The sequence below is a fragment of the Oncorhynchus gorbuscha genome, linkage group LG24 (assembly GCF_021184085.1).
Source record: "Oncorhynchus gorbuscha isolate QuinsamMale2020 ecotype Even-year linkage group LG24, OgorEven_v1.0, whole genome shotgun sequence".
NCBI classification, from domain to species: Eukaryota; Metazoa; Chordata; class Actinopteri; order Salmoniformes; family Salmonidae; genus Oncorhynchus; species Oncorhynchus gorbuscha.
The window spans coordinates 17,995,453-18,016,867 of NC_060196.1; the positions used below are offsets into that span (position 1 = coordinate 17,995,453).

The following is a 21,415-nucleotide window of genomic DNA, read 5'->3' on the forward strand; positions in this document are numbered from 1 at the left end:
TCCTTCTGGTCAGAAGAAACAAACAAATATCATAAGTCCACTACATGTTACCTTCACGGTTTCAACAGAACCTAACTCCTTTCTCACCCACCCCCCACAAATGGAGCCACATTCTCCAAAAATATCACTCCTACTGGACCAGATTCTTCTTCATGCCCATTGAGTTCCGAGCTTCACACTCCACCTCCAGAACCTGTTCTTGCTCACTGTTCGCACTCAACATCCCAACTCCATGTTGATCACCTTTCTCAAATTGAAATCGAACCTCTGCTTTCCTAATTACTTTCTTCCTCCCCCATTCCTCAGAAATCCACCTTTCTGCGTCCCTGTCCCAACACTCTTTTTCTCCAGACTTCAACAATGGCATCCCAATGCAACTCCCATCTCATAATCATCTTGCCCACCTCCGAAAAGTGTCTCCTCCAGGAGCCAAGATTTTGAGAGCATCTTCCCTACACTCCTCTCCATTCGCTTTCCTTCTCATGTGCCTGCAAAACATGCACTGGGTTTGGGCTGAATTGGCCACAGGTGGAAGCCAATCAAGTTGTAGTGACATCTTAAGTATGATCACATTTTGTTGCACCTGGGCTCAATTTGAAGTGGCATAGCAAAGGGGTGAAAATACTTATGTGAATGAGATCTGTATTTCATTTTCAATACATTTGTTAAAGTTTCTAAAAAACATGTTTTCACTTTGTCATTATGGGATATTGTATGTTGAATTCAGGTTGAAACACAAAATGTGGAATAAGTCAAGGGGTATGAATACTTTCTGAAGGTTACTGTACGCTCTACTAGTCTGGACAAGGTACACAATTAATGAATTGAATGTCGCCTACAAGTGGGCCAATTGACTGAGGCTGTGATGATCAAAATGTAATGCCTGATTCACACAATACTACTATGGTGAATGCTTACCCAGGCTGATCTACAAATAATGAGTAGTTATGATGCAAGGGGATTTGTAGTCGGTCACCTGCACTGTCAAACAAGCCCATAAACCCCTCCATTGATTGGTCTTTTGACTAAATGGAAAATCTCAAAAGATCTGATATGATTGGGGGGGGATCAGAATTGGGCTGCTTCTGTAAACACAGCCTTAGTATTCATCCCTTAAATAAACCACCGCTCCAAGCGCAGTTATGAAATGTGAATTGAGAAGGAATTAACATTTTCATCTGGTATAGTTTCAACATTTGTCATTATGTAATGAAGCAATGCAATTATACTTTAAGACCAAGAAAAGCCCTCCTACACACTTTCCCTTTCCAATGAGGCAAAGAGAATAATTGTGCAAATGCAAATCCTGTATTGGGTGACATGTGAGCTCTATTATAGCACCTGAAATCCCTGGATTGTATATACACTGCCTCCTAATTGGCCTCACCAGGGAGTGACACTGCATGATGGGGGAGTGTGATTGGATGAATTCAGTTCAGTGGAGACCTTTTCAAATTGGAACCAAAGAAAAACATCTTCCAAATATAGTTTAGTATTACATACCATTTCCAAACAGACATTGTATGTAATGATTTTACACTGTAAAGCTTAGCAGAACCATCCATACCTCATAATTACCAATAAAATGTTCACACTGTCATGCCAACCTGTGTGTGCGCGCAAAAGTGCGAGAGACCAGCATAAAAATGAACCCACAACCAAAACTCTGTTTGAGAAATATTTTCTTATTCAGGTGTATAGCCAGTGAGAACGGACGTTTTAATGGAATACTTGGTTACAGTAGGAGAGTAGTAGAAAGACAGACACCAGACCACCTCAGTTACCATGGCATCCCTCAATAGCCAAACTAAGATAGACACATCATAAGCTACCATAACGGATGGCAATAACTGTCCTCTAAAAGGACACTTTTACTTAAGTCTACGACAAGCATGTTATCATGTTTTGAAAAAGACACCATCAAGACATACTGATATAATTACTCTCGTGTAAAGGTATGAATTCATAGCTGAAATTAAAAACACTGCGTAGTGAGAGGGCGTATGGTAGTTTTAACTGAACTGCAGGAGAGGGCGGGTCTGCAAGTTGTAGGACGCTGGAGGGCAGTGCGACCTCAAAATCAGGGTGCTCGGCTTCGTTGGGGGAGATGGGGGGGGGTTGCCTCTCGCCGTTTACAACATCTTCCTCTTCTCAAACTCCTGTGGAGAGAGAGGGACAGAACAGAGGGACAGAGAGATGATTTATTCATGTGGATTCACACAGTTTGCTTACATCTGGAAGCTACAGGGGGTGGGGGATGATGGGTGCTAGTAGTCCCCAACAACACACTTTCCTTTCTTCCCGGGGGTTGGGGGGGAAATGTCTTCGTCACAAATGGCACCCCCATTCCCTACATAGTGCACTACTTTTGACCAGAGCCCGATGGGAGCCATTTGGGATGTAGACAATATATTTATCTCATCGGGGATTAATGAAGAGTTTATAAGTACAAATAAATTCAGAATTGTTATTTCAGATGCAAAGATAAATACCTTACAGACCGAATAAGGCGCCATTGCAAGGCTCCTATACAGTGTGGAATAGTCCAAACACAGAAAACATGTATATTCACACCAAAGCATCAAGATCCATAGGCATGTGACATGACAGAGAAAAAAAAATATGTGAAAGCACATACCCAAAAGGATGAAGGAGAACATCACGCATGGGATGTCACCATTTACATACACCATTTCCTAAATATCAGCAGAGGAAGGGCGATAGAACAAACACTCTCCTTCCCTTCCTCCTAGTATTTCCAATTTCACAGAGGAAAAAGCTTATTTTATGCAAATGTCATTCATCAGGTCTGCAACAACAGATGCATGTTGCTGCCCATTGGAAAAGGCCTTACATTTAAAATACCTGGATGTCTACTGCCACCAAGTGGTTGAACAGATCTACTTCGGCTCAACACTCAACTTTGACACAGTGCGAGAGCAACTTGGCGGGGTGTGCATGTGTCATCTGTAATGTAATGCTCAGGAGTGTTAAGGGATGGGTTAAGTGGATCTGTACGCACTGATCAAGGTCAGGCCCTTGACTTTCTGAGAAAGAGGAGAGAGGGAGAGGGAGAGAGGGAGAGAGAGAGGAGAAAGCGCATGGGGTTGAGCGGGGCTGTGTTAGGGCTTCATGGTGGCCCCGAGGCATCAGGCACTCTCTGATGGATGAAAGGAGGCAAAGGATGGAAAAATGGTCCTCTCAGAGACTGTTCTGTCTGCTACCGCACGGCAAGTGGTACTGATGCACCAAGTCTGGTCCCGACAGGACCCTGATCAGCTCCTAACCCCAAGCCACTGCAAAATAGTTTACCAATAGCTACTCAAACTTACGCTTGACTTGTCACATACGCTGCTACTGCTTATTACCCGTCCTGTTGCCTAGTCATCCGTACCTATATGTACAGATCTGCCTCCCCTGCAATCGGGACCCCTTGCCTAGTCATCAGTACCTATATGCAGATCTGCCTCAATTACCTCGTACCCCTGCACATCGACTCGGGACCCCCTTGCCTAGTCATCAGTACCTATATGTACAGATCTGCCTCAATTACCTCGTACCCCTGCACATCGACTCGGGACCCCCTTGCCTAGTCATCCGTACCTATATGTACAGATCTGCCTCAATTACCTCGTACCCCTGCACATCGACTCGGGACCCCAGTGTATATAGCAAAGTTATCATTACTCATTGTGGATTTATTCCTCGTGTCATTATTTTTCTATTTTACTTTTCTATTTTTTGATGCATTGTTGGGAAGGGCCTGTAAAGTAAGCATTTCAATGTTGGTCTACACCAGTTTTTTTTTTTACAAAACATGTGACATAAAATTAGATTTGAAGAGGGCGAGAGAGCGAGCGAGAGATGCAAGAAGGACCGTCCTTGTGCGTGACAAATAGTCAGGAGGGGAGAGTGTCAAAAGGTGCTCAAGACAGAAAGAAGGGGAGAGGCGGAGCAAGATGAGAGATGAGGGCAGGATGAAGGAGAGGAGAGAGGGAGGGATGAAGAGTGCTGGTGTGCGACAGGGACATTTTGTCAAGAAGGGAGGCCATGAGAAAGAGTGAAAAATGGAGAGAGCAGCACACATGGGTGAATGGAGGTTTATGTGGGCTTGACAGAGTCTGCGTGGAATGCTAGTTGAGTGGAGTTTGCACTTTTGGATCTATTCTATTGGTGACAAGCAAGCTTAATCTAGCGCAGTTACAGTATTTGAAAGAAAACAAATACTTGAATCTAGGTGTGGACACAAGGGGAGCTTCACTGACCAAGCAAAAACACTAAAGGGTTGGGCATTGTACTGTACTGAGAGCTGAGCATGTTATACCAAACTACCCCCCGCGGGCACTACTTTCTTTGTTTGCTCTGGTGTGTCGTGTGTATTATTACGCCAATTACAGCAGCCGCCAATGAGATTAACAGAGACGTATGAACACAATGGGCTGGGAAATTAACAGGCCGGGAAAGAGTTTTTCATCATTATGCGCAATGATTATGAATTAAACCAAAACAGCGCTACCACCGCACAAATCCATATCTGTGTGTTCGGGTTTGCCACACTGTGCTCGCTCGTAATGAAAGAATAAGATGATGAATGGGTGTAATACACACTAACTTTTTATACGTCTTGTTAAAACTGCCGTCCTCCGGTGATAAATTGATATAAACAGGCAGCAGCAGCGGAGCTAAATTGCCCGCCCCGGCATCAACAGCCATGGTTATTCATTTCCCCCTTTCACCTCGCCGTTGCTGCCTGTTTATTACGTATTCAAAAAAGTTACATCCCAAGTCCCCACAACCTTGCTTGTTAACGAACCCAAACACTGAAAACATCAACAGACTCAAGTAGAAAAAAACTCAAAACGTACTTAACCAACAGTAAACTCTGTTTAGTTCATAGTTTTTAGTATATTTGAGGGAAGAGGCAGAGTTGGGATGTGGGACTAAAGTAACCCTTTTTGCCGTCCTCCCCCAGCTGCGATGCGAGACCGGTACGGTTTGTCGCACCACTGAATGACAAATGTTCTCTCTCTACTGGTCTCACCCATAGAGTTGGCAGGAGGAACCATGGAAAAGAGAGATGAGCTCTTTAATACATATCTCTAGTCTCACCTTGAACATGGTGCTGCCCAGCTGGGCAGGGGACATGCTGACCACAACGCCAGCCTGCTGTAGGGCGGCAATCTTCTCTTTGGCTCCGCCCTTGCCCCCTGCGATGATGGCACCGGCGTGACCCATCCTACGGCCCGGCGGGGCAGTGAGCCCGGCGATGAAAGACACCACAGGCTTGGCATTCGCTCCCTGGGGGGGGGGGGAGAAAGAGCCCCAGTCACTCTTGTATTCTCAGAGACAAATAACAAAATAGACACTGCAAAACAGACAAAATGTCTTCCTGTTAACAGCCCCTCTTATATAGGCATTCTTAGAAGCCATCTTACATTATTATTAAAACAGATGATAGTGTACAGTAAATGTTTTATTCACATTCATGTCAATACGATATTACATGCTCTGTCCAGATGTGTGTGAAAGAGTCAATGAGACCATTTAAAATTGCATGGGTGTGAGCGTGGATGGGCACACATACACCCTCCACACACACACCCCTCCCTGCCATTTCATATGATCTCATTCTTGCAGAAGCAGGTAATTAGTCACACGGACACTGATTAGCTCTGGCCCCGTCCGCTCAGCTCGTCCTGATGGATGGCTAAATTCAACATTGGAGATAATCTTCCCGTGCTGGCGGGAGGGGAGAGAGAGCTAATATTTCACACTCAGGAATAACATCATACTGGGGATGAAAGACGTAAGGGTGGGGGGGCTTGTTCATTAGGGCACGCGAAGGAAAACATTTTGAAATGGGTAGCGAAAAATGAGCGTTTCCTATTAGACCAGGTACTGGCGTAACTACCCATTTCGGTCATTTTTTTGGCCAAATGAACACAATCCAGGCCTCTCTTCAGACGCTCTTTCTCGGGTACTTGCCTTGTGATAAGGCTCTCCCTCAATCTTTCTCTTGCGCGCCCTTTCTCTCCCTCATTCCGTATGCTTCAGAGGCGTTAACACGGCGTGTCAAACAAACTGGCCGACAAGCCAGGGAAGGTGGGCCTCCTGCCTATGGCTTGACTTCACTTCTACCATTTCAACACAGGCGTTCCAAAAGGAACGCTCCTGAAACTGGCAGGTAGGTACAGCAAGATGACTCCTATTCATTGCAACACGCTTGAAGACACTGGATAATTGTTTAAGCAGAGCAGCCAATCCGCTCGTCTCTCAGCCAAGAAAATCAATTTTAAAAAGGTTAAAAAAAAAAAACCTGGCTAACAACGTACAGTATTAACAAGAGATGGCTCTGAAAGCAAATGTTCACTGAACGGGGGAATATGACTGCAATCAAGGGGAAAAAAAGGTGCCGAGAAGATTTTAATTATTAGAGGTGAATGTTTCCTCTTGTAAGGTGGCCCAACATTTTTCCCTTTAAAATGGGTGAGATCGAGGGTGGCCATGCCATCCTGCAGGCTTTTGTTCCACACCTGAATCTACTACTCAGCTGATTTTCAGGACCTTGACGAGCTGAAGCAGGGCTGGAGCAAAAGCCTGAACATTCAGTAGCTCTCCAGGTGGCGGGATGGCCACCTCAGTTTCAGAATCTCTATTCACAATGCCTGTCCCTGTCCATACAATCTTATTCATTATGATCAACAAGTCAAAACTGATCCTGGATTCATCAATGCAAGCCCAATGACGTTCCTCTAGCTAGGCCCTCAATACTCCAGTTCTGGCACTCGCTTGTCCCGTCCTAATGAATTCACAACTTTGACAAAATGAACCATCCCCGTGTGTATCAAAACTTAAATCTACCTAAACATGTTAGGCTGTAATTAGTCAATTAATGTTTGTCTTCCCTCAGAGAAGAAGTCGGTGCATAACAAGAGAAGCTGAATTAGCATTTGAATGTTCCCACCGCCTTTGTCCTCCATTGTTAACCGGGGAGATGCATTACTTTAGTAATGGAACGAGAGAGAAGAGGAGGAGAAGGTTGTTTCCCCACAGGAGGGGTGGAACAGGAGACAGGGGTTGTTTCGAAAGGGGGAAGCCTTGCTGTATGCTCGAGGGTAGAGCCTCAATCTTGTCAGATTAAGACAAACAGACAATTACAAAATGTACGAGGCCCCCTGTTCACACACTAGATGTGAATGAGTCTGCTGCCCCACCTCTTTCTAAAATCACTCCCCTGCCCTCCTAGACAACATTGGAGTGTGTTAGTGAATTACAAGGGCTTGGCGTCATGCATAAAGCACCTAGGAGAGAGAGAGAGAATGCAAGAGCAGGGGCTAAGAGTCAGAGGATAAAATGAAAAAGGATTAAAGGATACGTTTAGTGTTCACGGAGGGTTAGCTGCCAAATACTCTACACCTGTCTCATTGGAAAGCATGGGCCCAACGGTGTTCGGTCTTAGTAAGCCGTTTAATTTTACAAATGCATGGAGACTGAATAATACTAGATGGGATTTAGAAGCCTCAAAAAGAAAAAAAGAGAATGAGACCTTCTGTAAAGACTTACACAGAATAAAAATGTTTAAAAAATGCAACATGCAACAATTCCACATTTTTTTACAGTTACAGTTCATAAGGAAATCAGTCAACTGAAATAAATAAATTAAGCCAAAATCTATTTCACATGACTGAGAATACAGATCTGCATCGGTTGGTCACAGATACCTTCTGCCTCATACAGTGTGACACCTGTCCCACTCCTCTTCAATGGCTGTGCGAAGTTGCTGGATATTGGCAGGAACTGGAACACACTGTCGTACACGTCGAGCCAGAGCATCCCAAACAAGCTCAATGGGTGACATGTCTGGCGAGCATGCAGGCCATGGAAGAACAGAGACATTTTCAGCTTCCAGGAATTGTGTACAGATCCTCGCGACATGACCATAAATAAAATGCAATTGTGTTGGTTACCCGTAGTTTATGCCTGCTCATACCAAAACCCCACAATGAGGCACTCTGTTCACAACGTTGACATCAGCAAACCGCTTTGCCCACACGACACCATATTCCCGGTACCGTTGAAAACGGGATTCATCAGTGAAGAGCACTTCTCCAATAGTTTGTGCAGAAATTTTTGGGTTGTGCAAACCCAGTTTCATCAGCTGTCCAGGTGGCTGGTCTCAGACGATTCCACAGGTGAAGAAGCCAGATGTGGAGGTCCTGGACAGGCGTGGTTAAACGTGGTCTGCTGGTTGGATATACTGCCAAATTCTCTAAAATTATGTAGGAGGCGGCTTGTGGCAGAGAACTGAACATTCAGTTCTCTGGCAACAGCTCTGTTGGGCATTTCTGTAGTCAAAACTTGAGACATCTGCCTCCCGGGCTTTGTCGCAGACGGCCGAGAACAGAAAACGGCGCACAATTGGCCCAGCGTCGTCCGGGTTAGGGGATGGTTTGGCCAGCCGGGGTGTCCTATCGCCCTCTAGCGACTCCTTTGGCAGGCCGGGCGCAATGCACGCTAACACTGTCACCAGTTGTACGGGTTTCCTCCGACACATTGGTGCGGCTGGCTTCCGGGTTAAGTGAGCAGTGTGTCAAGAAGCAGTGCAGGGTTGTGTTTTGGCGGACAACATGGCTCTCCACCTTTGCAACGATGGAACAAGACTAACTACCAATTGGACACCACATAATGGGGAGTTAAAAAAAAATCATAAGAAAACTTGAGCCATCTGAGGCATTGTGTTGTGTGACAACTGCACATTTTAGAGTGGCCTTTTGTCCCGGGCACAAGGTGCACCTGTGTAATGATCATGCTGTTTAATCAGATTATTGATATGCCACACCTGTTAGGTGGATGGATTATCCTGGCAAAGGAGAAATAATCACCAACAGGGATGTAAATAAATGTGCAATTATTATTATTTTTTTTTCAGTTCATGAAACCAACACTTTACAAGTTGCCTTTATATTTTTGTTCAGTATATTAAAACAGACAGGTTGGAAAGCAGCCCACAGTTAGAGGAATAGTTTTAATATGTAGGCCATGCAATGACCTCTGAAGTGTGTACTAATTTTAGCTCTGCGAAATGAAAAACATCAGTGCAACTTCTGGGTGCATAGATCTCCCTTTTAAAGCTCCTCTTTTGTAAATGAGTTGACTGTCTTATTTTTAATCCATCCCATCCCTTGTATTGGGCACATTGGGTCAAGTGTTACACTTTTAATAAAGACTGATTCGACAATTTGATCTCCATCCCCTAAACTTCAATCGTGTACAAGTGCTCACCAAATGGCTGATCGCGATCTTCAAGACATTTCCAATGAATGATAAAGGCTTGCTTTTATTTGTTGCGCTGTTGGTGGAAGATACACTTGATTCAGAAGCCCTGCACATCGGGTAGGCAAAGTGATCCCATTTTTAACCATTTCATTTGTCTCAAAACATCATGCCTACAGCTTTCAGGCAAAAAGTTTGATCCCATTTTTAACCATTTCATTTGTCTCAAAACATCATGCCTACAGAACTGTTTTTATTAGGTTAATGCAAGTTAAGTAATGTTTTTTTTTTTAAATCTGAGAAGTAGATCTCTGCCTTCTTTTTGACTGGGAAAATAATCTTGACTCAGAAAAGGTTGGTGATCACTGCTTTATACCAACCCTATTTCAACAGTCTTTACCCGGCACAACCAAACCTCTGCCAACCTAAAAGAATATTTATAGACAAATTACTTTAAACATGCAGGTAAAATGTTGTACAACTTTACTAGGATGTAATAACGTGTTTTCGTAAGGCTTAAGTAACATCATCTTATGTCTATGTATCAAAATGTCAACTGACTCAAAATCAATTTAAGACCAAGAGCTCCGCTGTCTTCCCCGTCTTCCGTAATGGAATCGATACGAGGCCGTCGTTAACAGTGGCGACGTCTCAAATGCACCCGAGTCCCTAAATAATGCACTACTTTTGACCAGAGTCCTATGAGCCCTGGTCAAAAGTAGTGCACTATACAGAGAATATGGTGACATTTGAGATGCACCCAGGGGACATCTAATACATCTCTTCCAGGAAGATAAAGTTCAATTCATGTAATGTGGCCTGACCGTTCATTGATCATGTCCTCTGCGTATTTCACACCAAACCCTCATTTGTAATCTGTCCAGTGTGATGAAATTCATTAAGGAGCAGTCCCAAATGACACCCTACCCCTACCACACTACTTTTGACCATGGCCCGGGCTTTGGTTGAAAGTAGTGCACTATATAGGAAATAGGGTGCCATTTGGGATGCAAGCTAGGATGATGTGTCTGCTGTAACTAACAGATTGACGGTTTTGAAGGTTTTTCATCTGTGCAGAAAGAGATCATTTTGAAATGTCAATCTATACTGGTAAGGGCATACCAATGTGATATTGTATTCTACTTTTCATCAGAGTCCCAAATGGCACCCTATTCCCTAGTGTAATTGTATTGTACTTTTCATGTATGATTCCCTTATGTTTCTGAAAATATGCCGAGCAGATTTTATGACGAATTAGAGTAAAATAAATGTAATTGTGTGCATGTTGTAGATTCAAAAATTCAACACTGACAATAGTATTTGTGTTAGAGAGTATTCAGATTTTCATACAGTATTACTGGAAGTGCACACAGGGATCTCTATTTCTAAATAAATACACTTTGTATTTATTTTTGAAGCACAACATATTTATTTTTTTAGGCAATATGGATCTTGCCATCTAACCACTTAGCTAGCAAACCAAATGCATAGATGGAGCCCTGAGCTGGATATAATTTACTTGGCAAATACATGGTTAACTTAGTTATAACTTGTAGTTTTCTGAAAAACCTGGGAATTTTGGGAAAGCTACCGACATTTTGCAACCCTAGAAAAGAAAATGTCTGATGCATGGAATTGTTCAATGAGAATCTAAAGAGAGGATCGTCAATTTAGGGCTGGCTTTGCATTCAGTGTTTTCATTTCTCAACGTTGACAGAACAGCAGCCCAGATGAAACAATTTCAGGCTTTGGTTAAACTGCTGCCTCTGTGTGGAGCGTTGAACACCAATCGACTTTCTGAGAACTACCCGCGGCTTACACGCTCAAATTGGATGAGCCAGTTTGTACATGAGGAAGGGAGAGAGGCTGCGTCCCAACTGGCACTGTAATCCCCATGTAGTGCACTACTTTTGACCTGGGCCCAAAGGGCTCTGGTCAAAAGAAGAACACTATTAGGAAATGGGGTGCCATTTTGGCCTTAGCCAAAGAGTTGTGTTCCCGACACAGAGGGTGGTGAGAGAGAGATTTGCAAGCATTAGGGCAGCAGAAAGCACATCAAATTCATATTTATCTGCCAAACACCTGACACAGACAAACCGCATAGTGTGTGCACACGTACGCGTCACAAAAACCTCCTTGCTCAATCAAAATTCTGTGTCTTGACAAATCTAGAGGGCAACACACACACTTGGCAATAACTGTCGCGCTGAAAGGCACTTAACCACTTTTCAAGCCTTGCATAATTCAGCCATGCTCCAATCGTCAGTCTCTCCCACACCTGCCTGGAAAGTGTCAATCAAAGGTGTGTGCCGTATTCTGCACCATGAACCCAAACCCTCTCCCTCACTGGAAGTACATGCACTCTAGCTCACACCCTCAGCCTATCCAGAACCCAAGATCCATTAGCAGGTGGAAATACACACAAACAGTGTCTTACTATACTTGAGGACTTCTGGGAACCAACAATTGTTTCCTATTAAAAATCCTATTTTCCCTAACACTAAATCTAACCTTAAAAATAGCCTTTTTACAAGTGAGGACCGGCAAAATGCCTCACTTCTCTGAATTTGAGTTAGTTTACCATTCGTGTGAGGACTTCTGGTACTCAGAAGTATAGTAGAAATGCGTCCACCCGCAAACAAGTTTTGCAACTGGGGGCTCTGGGTGTTCCCTCCTGAGGGCAGAATCAAAGCGATGAAAGGGAGTACCTGACAGAACCACTCATCTTTCCAAAAGGGTCTGGAGGATTCACGAAAGCACTGGTGGACCATTGACAAAGTTAATAATGTTAATAATGTGTGTGTCTCCTCTTACAGAGTTGTGCTGTTTGAGGTAATCGGCAGCATTCTCCTCGGCGTTGCCGCCGATCTCGCCGATCAGGATGATGCCGTCAGTCTTGGGGTCCTGCAGGAACACCTCCAGGCAGTCGATGAAATTTGTCCCATTGAAGGGGTCCCCACCGATGCCTGAACAAAAACCACACAAACCATTAGAACAGTTACGCTGCTTATATCCAGAAGATGGATGTCAGATGTGACCGTAGGCATAGAGTACAATGTACTTGTCATTTTTCTTTTTGATTTAATATGTCACTAGGAAAGTGTTATGGACGCATTAAAAATAACTACACTGAGTGTACAAAACATAAGGAGCGCTTTCCTAATATTGAGTTGCACTCTTTTTCGCCCTCAGAACAGCCTCAATTCGTCAGGGCATGGACTCTACAAGGTGTTGAAAGCATTCCACAGTGATGCTGGCCAATGTTGACTCCAATGCTTCCCACAGTTGTGTGAAGTTGGCTGGATGTCCTTTGGGTGGTGGGCCATTCTTGATACACACGGGAAACTGTTGAGCGTGAACAACCCAGCAGTGTTGCGGTTCTTGACACAAATCAGAGCGCCTTGTACTTCATCACAACCCGTTCAAAAGGCACTTAAGATATTTTGTCTTGCCAATTCAGTCAGTCCTGATTGAAATGTATACATAATTAGTCATTGATAAAAAATCCCTTGACACTTATTTACATAACTATTCATACCCTTTGCTATGAGACTCGAAATTGAGCTCAGGTGCATCCTGTTTTCATTGATCATCCTTGAGATGCTTCGACAACTTGATTCGAGTCTACTTGTGGTAAATTCAATTGTGGACATGATTTGGAAAGGCACACACCTGTCTATATAAGGTCCCACAGTTGACAGTGCATGTCAGAGCAAAAAAACAAGCCATGAGGTTGAAGGTATTGTCCGTAGAGCTCCGAGAAAGGATAGTGTCGAGGCACAGATCTGGGGAGGGGTACCAACATTTTTTGCAGCATTGAAGGTCCCCAACAACACAGTGGCCTCCAGCATTCTTAAATGGAAGAAGTTTGGAACCACCAAGACTCTTCCTCGAGCTGGCCGCCCAGCCAAACTGAGCAATCAGGGGAGAAGGGCCTTGGTCATGACCAAGAACCCAATGGCCACTCTGATAGAGCTCCAGAGTCATTCGTGGAGATGAGAGATCCTTCCAGAAGGACAATCATCTCTGCAACAGTCTACTAATCCAGGCCTTTATGTTAGTGGCCAGACGGAAGCAGCAACTCAGCAAAACGCACATGACATCCTGCTTGGAGTCTGCCAAAAGGCACCTAGACTCTCAAACCATGAGAAACTAGATTCTCTGGTCTGATGAAACCAAGATTGAACCCTTTGGCCCGAATGCCAAGCGTCACATCTTGAGGAAACCTGGCACCATCCCTATGGTGAAGCATGGTGGTGGCAGCATCATGCTGTGGGATGTTTTTCAGTGGCAGGGACTGGGAGATTAGTCAGGATCGAGAGAAAGATGAATGGAGCAAAGTACAGAGAAATCTTTGATGAAAACCAGCTGCAGAGCGCTCAGCACCTCAGACTGGGGCGAAGGTTCACCTTCCAACAGGACAACGACCCTAAGCACACAGCCAAGACAACGCAGGAGTGGCTTCGGGATAAGTCGTTGAACGTCCTTAAGTGGCCCAGCCAGAGCCTGGACTTGAACCCGATCAAACATCTCAGAAGAGACCTGAGAATAACTGTGCAGCAATGCTCCCCATCCAACCTGACTAAGCTTGAGAAGATCTGTAGAGAAGAATGGGAGAAACTCCCCAAATACAGATGTCCCCAAGCTTGTAGCGTCATACCCAAGAAGACTTAATACTGCAATCGCTGCCAAAGAAGCTGTAACAAAGTACTGAGTAAAGTGTCTGAATTCTTATGTAAATGTGATATCAGATATATATATATATATATGCTTTGTCATTATGGGGTAATGTGTATAGATTGATGAGGGGGGAAAGGATTTAATCAATTTTAGAATAAGGCTGTGACGTAACAAAAAGTCAAGGGGTCTGAATTCTGTCAGAAGGCGCTGTATTTTGTCTATACCAGGGGTGGACAACTAGCAGAACTTTTTGTAGTCCCGCAGAAAAAAACTTCTCATGGCAAAGTGTAGAATTGCATTAAATTGCTCTAAAACGTAAGAATATTCTCTCTGCTGATATTTTCCTTTGGGCTCTCAAAAGGCTAGGGCCGGCTTTGACTGCATGGGTGGGGACGCAGACCCGCGAGCCACTGAGGCCCCCATCATTATCAGTTCAGATGTGTTAGTGGCTCCCACCCCATCAAAGTTGTATATCGATGGTTTATAAATTTGCAGTATCTTTATATCATAACGTTTAGTCCCACGTACCGATGCAGAGAGACTGTCCCAGGCCAACTTGTGTAGTCTGGTGCACAGCTTCGTATGTGAGAGTTCCCGACCTTGAGACAATGCCTGAAAGATAAGGAGAGAATGAGGACAAGTTCCAATTCTCTTAACAAGCATCCTTCCCTTTTCCCCTTCTTTGAGCGGTAAGGAGGAAGAATGCATGCAAATATGGAAAAGGACCTGTATTTATACTGTATGGGTACGGCCCAAATTGCACCCTATTGCCAGGTTTTTATTTGTCCAGAGTAAATAACCCACGGACACTAGAGATGCTTTAACCAAGTTTAATTCTTCCCAAAGGTTCTTACAGCTGTAATCAGACAGCAAAACATTTCTCTCCATCAAAGTTATTTACATCCTACTTAAAGACACTCCCTCTCTCCAATCCTTAGTTTATGCCCAACAGAAAGAAGGTAACCAGACACGAAAACATGATTACTCCCTTAAGGGGAACTGACCACACCCCTCACCTCCTGACCTCAACCCCTCCTTCACCTAATCCACAGATATCCATCTGTCTTGCCTAAATCAACACGTCGCTCTCCTCTCCTCCATCAAACACATGTCAAAGCCTTCTGGCTTTCTACAGAGAACCCTTAACTTCTAACATAAAGCCCATTCTCTCCCACTCTTTCTATTCAAGGCTTCTTCTCTATCATCTATTTAATATCTCAATGTTCAAACATTTCAAACCCAACACTATACAGTGCAATACGTTTGACTGGAGCCCCATAGACTATAGTGAATAGGGTGCCATTAGGGACGCACACTGTATGCCTTTGCAATGAGCAGCAAGTGGTCGAGGATGTCAGTGCAGCGATGCAGCTCCCCAGCAGTCACTCCATCACTACACCAGTGCAGGCTGGTGGGACGAGCTAGAGGAGGATGGGTTCATTGTAATGACTGGAATGGAATAAAAAGGAACAGAGTCAAACATGTGGTTTCCATATGTTTGATGTGTTTGACAGCGTTCCATTAATTCCATTCCAGACATTACAATGAGCCGGCCCTTCTATAGCTCCTCCCACCAGCCTCCAATGCACCTGGAGAAACATTCGCTATGGCTGCGTCTGATGCCTAGTGCCTACAGGGCCGCAGCACTGACATCTTCTCAAACTGTCTGCCGTGAGACAGTGAAGAAAATAAACCGCTTGTTCGCTCGCCGAGCAACTAGCGTGGATAGCCACATGGGTCCTTTCTCCTTCTCGGACTCATTCTCCCGATTCAACTACACACATGTCATTTTGGAGACTGAAGCATGTATCGTGGGATCTCTAACCTACTGTTAACTTTCCATAAGAAACAGAACAAGCCGTTGGTCTGTCAGCATTATGACACTGCTGCCAAGTACAAGCGGATTTTATTCAATGAGTCACTGAGATGAATGCAAGTGAGCCAGGCAAAACTATCTCACCAATCCTTCCTTTCTTGTGAATGTGGCCCGGCATGATCCCGATTTTGCATTCTCCCGGCTGCAAAATAGGAAAACACAAAGTTGATACCAAAAGTGTGTGTGTGTTCTAGCCTCTTACGTTGATCAATCTAGAGCAGTTGCTGCCGATGAGGCGCGTAGTGCCCTGGCGCAGCAGCTTGTGTGTGTATATATATATATATATATATATATAAATATGTGTTCTTACATTAATAACTCCGGGGCAGTTGGGGCCGATCAGGCGGGTGGTGCTCTGGCGCAGCAGCTTGTGTTTGACCTTGACCATGTCCTGCTGGGGGATGCCCTCTGTGATGCACACCACCAGGGGCATGCCGGCGTCAATGGCCTCAATGATGGCGGCACCCGCGAACGGCGGGGGCACGTAGATCACTGTGGCCTCCGCCCCGGTGCCCTCTCTCGCCTGTAGGTGCAGACAGAGGGACATGGTGAATTTAGGGCTTGCTATTCATCAATGTATGCATTTAATTAACCATTTATTAACCAGGCAAGTCAGTTGAGAACCAGGTCTCGCTTCGGGCTGAATTAGACCAGAGACAAGAAATAGCGGAACACATTTAACCTCTTTGACAGAGTTGAAGACGGGCACGCCGAGGTGTGTCCTCCCCCCCTTGCCGGGGGATACGCCACCAACTAGCCGGGAGCCATAGTCGATTGCCTGCTGGCTGTGAAACGTCCCCTAGAGATGGAGAGAAGGAGGAAGAATCAGAGAGAATCACCTAGTCCCCATCCACCCAGTCGTTTCTCACTTGACCCTAGCCCACTTCAATGTTTGATTGCAGATCTGTAAGATGGAAGCAATAGCGTGGAGTTCCTTCAGTTCAAAGGATTAGGGCCAAGGGGATGGGAGGCAGCGGCTGACTGTGATAGATGGAGCGGGGAGTTGTCCAGGTCACTTGCGGCACCGATCGCAAACCTTGAGATATCATTATAGCCAGGTATAAGGGAATGAGGAGAACAGGCCTGCCATCCACCATTAATCAACGGGGCAGAATGGTGCCCAGTGCCCGCTGAGGGAGGGGGCAGGGGGATCAAGCTGACATGGATGGGCACACGGACACTGCCAGCATATTAAGACTAGGTACAACAGCAGATAAATCAAGGACTATGTGAATGGTGGTCAGAGAGGAGATTTGTAAATGATATTCAGGTATTAGACTTTGTCTAATTGTCACTTAGTCGTGCATTTAGGTCAATGGGAAACTAAGTAAAAATTCTACTTAAATGTAAGTTAGGATTTGCCTGTAAGTGAAAGGGGCTTAGGTTGGCATCACATACAATCAGTTTAAATCCAACTCAGGCGCACCAAACGACCACAATCAATGGCCTTGTCTCTGTATTTCAAGAGGTCATCAATAAAAAAGCATTTCTTCTTTTTAAATCACTCACAGTCCCAACTTTACTTTTTCAGGGACACCGAGTCCAATAATGTGTCGTAATATTATTAATATTCAACCTGCCAAGTTCCATCAGCCTTCTCAGTTAATAATTACAGAGGCTGTCTAGAAACGCTACAGATAAGTGGCTACGAGGGCCAACTACGACACGTCCAAATCAATGACCCTAATGTTAAAACTATAATTACCGGCAGTAAAGAGAAAGGAAAGACTGAGCCAGCACTTTTTCCCCCCCTCGCAACGCAGATATCTTTACATTTCAATATTTCTTCCCTCCGCCAGTCTCATCTCTTTTCTTCTTCTGTTCATTTATAATGCAACGTCTGCTCACTTTGCTCTTTTCTCCGGTGGTGGCGGTCCTAGCGATCATCCACTAATGAGCGGACAATGAATTTGAAGTATGGTTTGCTTATCATGCCACGGAGGAAAGTCAGTGCGCAGCAGCAGCGACACTTGAGTCATTGCTCAGCCCTTTCTAATTAGCATGAGTATTCATTAGAAGAACTATATTTAATAACCCTATATTAAGTTGATGAAGAGTTGTTGGAGGGGAAGGGGGGTATTAACCTACAAGGTGGAAGAGGAGAGAGTTGTTCGCTTGTTGGACAATGATGCCGATACTCTTCTTTTGACTGGGCCTACCATCCTCACCCAAGACAATATTGGGGAACGAGATTATGCTGCCATTTATCTGGGGATAAAGTGCTCAGTTGCAGATAAACTAGCTACTGTGCTACTCTAGGTAGATCGTCAACTATGTCTGTTGACAGTGAAACACAACCCTGATTGGGTTATTGTGTTTCACTGTCAATAGATAACCCAATCAGGGTTGTGTTCATTCGGCACCAAACGGATGAAGGCAGACAGACTGAGGGACTACCTGGACTTGTTCAATAGGAAATGCAAATTTTTAATAATTTCAGTTGCAAAAGTTAAGATTTCCTTTGAGTGCCGTAATGAACACAACCCAGTTGAATGCAGACAGCAGCCGGTGTCGGCCAGGTGTTGTGTAGCCGACATACCTGCTTCCCTGTGAAGCCTTGGCAAATGACCTTGGTGTCTTTATCAATGTAGAGGTTCTTTCTTGAAGCAGTATAACAGCTCCTTACTCCATTTTGCTGCACTGCAAACGGAGACAGGAGAGGTGACATTTCACACACACAGGTGACATTTCCCAAAAACGTTATTGTCATGATGGAAAGGGGAGAAGGATTGCCATCTAGGAGACAGTCCAGTGTTGTTGCCTGAGCTGTTGTCACGAACAGACCTGATAGGCTCTGGGCCTATGTTCCAAAACTTACAGTAGAACTGTCAGCAGTAAAACACACATACATTATCCAAGCATAGTGGTCTATATAAAGACAGGGAAAGGGGGATACCTAGTCAGTTGTACAACTTAACACATTTAACTGAAATGTGTCTTCCACATTTAACCCAACCCCTCTGAATCAGAGGTGTGTGGGGGGGGGGGGGGGGGGGGACTGCCTTAATCGACAACCTACTGTTCCCCAGGTGTGGATATCTGCCTTGCTCAGGGGCAGGAAGACAGATTTGTACATTGTCAGCTCGGGAATTTGATCCAGCAACCTTTTGGTTACTGGCCCAATGCTCCTACCCGCCAAAATAAGCCTATGAATGGCATTAGTCTGTGCAGTTCTGTATGACAGTCATGGTGAGATTATTATTTCACAAAAGGCAAGTTATAAATAAGGGAAATGAAACAAATGACCATGAATGTGTATAGTAATCTACAGACATTTGTGAGACTCAGAAGTGGAAATTCTGCTATTTGGCCATGAAGGCTTGCTTAAACAGAGGGTAACATCATGGTTGCATGTAACGTTCGTTTGCTAGCTAACGGTTAACACTTCATGTTGTTGTTAGTCCTCCATTTGTGTTGAGCATTGAACTAAACTGAGGCAGAAAATCAATTTTAAAAAACATTGATAGGATCTGATAGGCTACTGATTGATAAGGTTATTTTCAGGCTTCTGCTCAGGGGCAGCTGGTCCACCGAATTAGCCAAGAACCCTATGAGCTTTTGACCTATGCTATTTCTATGAGCTGGTCAATGTGTAGCTAGCAGATTATAACAGGTTTATGTGATACTACTAATGTGATACTATGTTAGCCGTTACAGGATAGGTGCTGTTTGGCGTAGCACAGAATTTGAAACCAACCTTAACGATACCATCTTGGTTCTCGATTCGGCCAAACGTATCGCCAAGTTAAGGATGGTCGAAAATGATCTGTGCTATGCCAAACATGAACTTACTTATCTGGTAACGGTTAATGGAGCATTGCCTTAGCCTATTGCTATTGTAGAGCAATGAAATGCTAAAAACAATTGAGTAAAGAGAAGAGACGGAATGGATGGGTGACTTAAGTCGTTTCATACCAACCAACCAGTGAACTACATGTAACGGATGTGAAATAGCTAACTAGTTAGCGGTGGTGCGCGCTAAATAGCGTTTCAATCGGTGACGTCACTTGCGCTGAGACCTTGAAGTAGTGGTTCCCCTTGCCCTGCAAGGGCCGTGGCTTTTGTGGAGCGATGGGTAACGATGCTTCGTGGGTGACTGTTGTTGATATGTGCAGAGAGTTCCTGGTTCGCACCCGGGTATGGGCGAGGGGACGGTCTAAAGTTATACTGTTACACTAAATCACACATTCTGTTAACATATCATATCATCTATGATATCATATATGTACAGGTGCAGTGATAGGTGAGCTGCTCTGACAGCTGGTGCTTCAAGCTAGTGATGGAGATATGAGTCTCCATTTAAGTAAACAATTTCTTAAATTTAACGTATACTAAAGCTGTTTCTTTCAGAGTGAAATAATTGGTAGCTTGGTTAACTATTTTCAGAGTACTAGTAGCTTCCCCCAACACTGCAACCAACAGCCTGTAGCTGCTTCCATATAAAGAGGTGTAAATCACAAATGGAAAGCTTTACTAGCTGGTTGCAGCGTACAATACAATGGGGGGAGTAACGTTAACGTTAGGTGGCATTAGCTTACCAAGCTACCAAAACAACTACATGACAGTTACAGTATAGCTAACTGCATGTCCTAATCTCGTTTATAGAATTGACATGCTAAATATAAAGCCTAAAGGACAAGCACGGTCAAAGTTCAGTAGTTCGGACTGTGGCCTGGAAATTGATGCGCTATCAGCATGCTAAAAGAGTTAGCCAGTATAGATGTACGAGGGCTGAGTGCCATGGCTACCCTGTGAGCAAGAACCAACAAATCCCGTGCAAAACGTGCTTCGTGAAGCACTTAATTACTCCAGAAACTAAACATTGAATAATTTTAAAGAGAACACAAAGTTGCTCTACTTACAGAGCAGCCGGGCAAACAATCTACTATGCGACATCTCCGGTCATTCACCAATGACACCGGAGGCTAGGGACCTAAACGTAGAAGGCAAAGGGCTGACTATAAATATGCCCAACTAAAAAAAATGTGTTGCAAAAATGTTTGGATTTGTTCAACCGAGATACCAATGAAATATGCTGTAATTATACAAATGATTTAAGTCGCTGACAAAATTAGTACAACCAGTGAGATGGAATTTTCTCAAGGCAAATATTCAAGGTTGGCTTTAAACAGCAAATAATTCTGGATAGTGGAGTTCAATCACTTTCATCATGAACTCGGATGAGGCCTGCATGCCTCATATACTAGAGTGCGTGTTAAACCCATCATAGAAATCCCAAGGGTAAAACCTGCTATGGAAATGTCATTTCTAGAGTGAACCAAAATGTAAAAGCAACATGCAACAATTTCTAATTTTTTACTGAGTTACAGTTCATACCAGGAAATCAAGAAATGTAAATGATTTCAGTAGGCCCTAATCTATGTATTTCACATAATTTAATAAATGCCATTTAGCAGACGCTTTTACCCAAGGCGACTTACAGTCATGCATGTCATGGGCTCCCGAGTAAAACTGCCTTTCAGTGCAAGAGGTATCATTGCAGTCCCTGGTTCAAATGCATCACATCCAGCTGGGATTGGGAGTCCGATAAGGCAGCGCACAATTGGCCCAGCGTCATCTGGGTTT

General features: G+C 44.2%; 1 protein-coding gene across 1 annotated transcript; it reads right to left on the reverse strand.

Moving 5' to 3' along the window:
• Nucleotides 1–1,665: 1,665 nt before the first annotated feature.
• On the reverse strand, nt 1,666–20,828 carry LOC124012694 (succinate--CoA ligase [ADP/GDP-forming] subunit alpha, mitochondrial). The gene is made up of 9 exons (XM_046326571.1): nt 20,692–20,828; nt 18,369–18,469; nt 16,512–16,628; nt 16,140–16,352; nt 15,914–15,971; nt 14,482–14,565; nt 12,088–12,239; nt 5,110–5,298; nt 1,666–2,159 (listed from the first exon to the last, which is right to left on the reverse strand). The coding sequence occupies exons 1-9, from the start codon at nt 20,723–20,725 to the stop codon at nt 2,133–2,135; spliced, it is 975 nt and encodes a 324-aa protein (XP_046182527.1). The 5' UTR covers nt 20,726–20,828; the 3' UTR covers nt 1,666–2,132.
• Between the last annotated feature and the right edge of the window lie 587 nt (nt 20,829–21,415).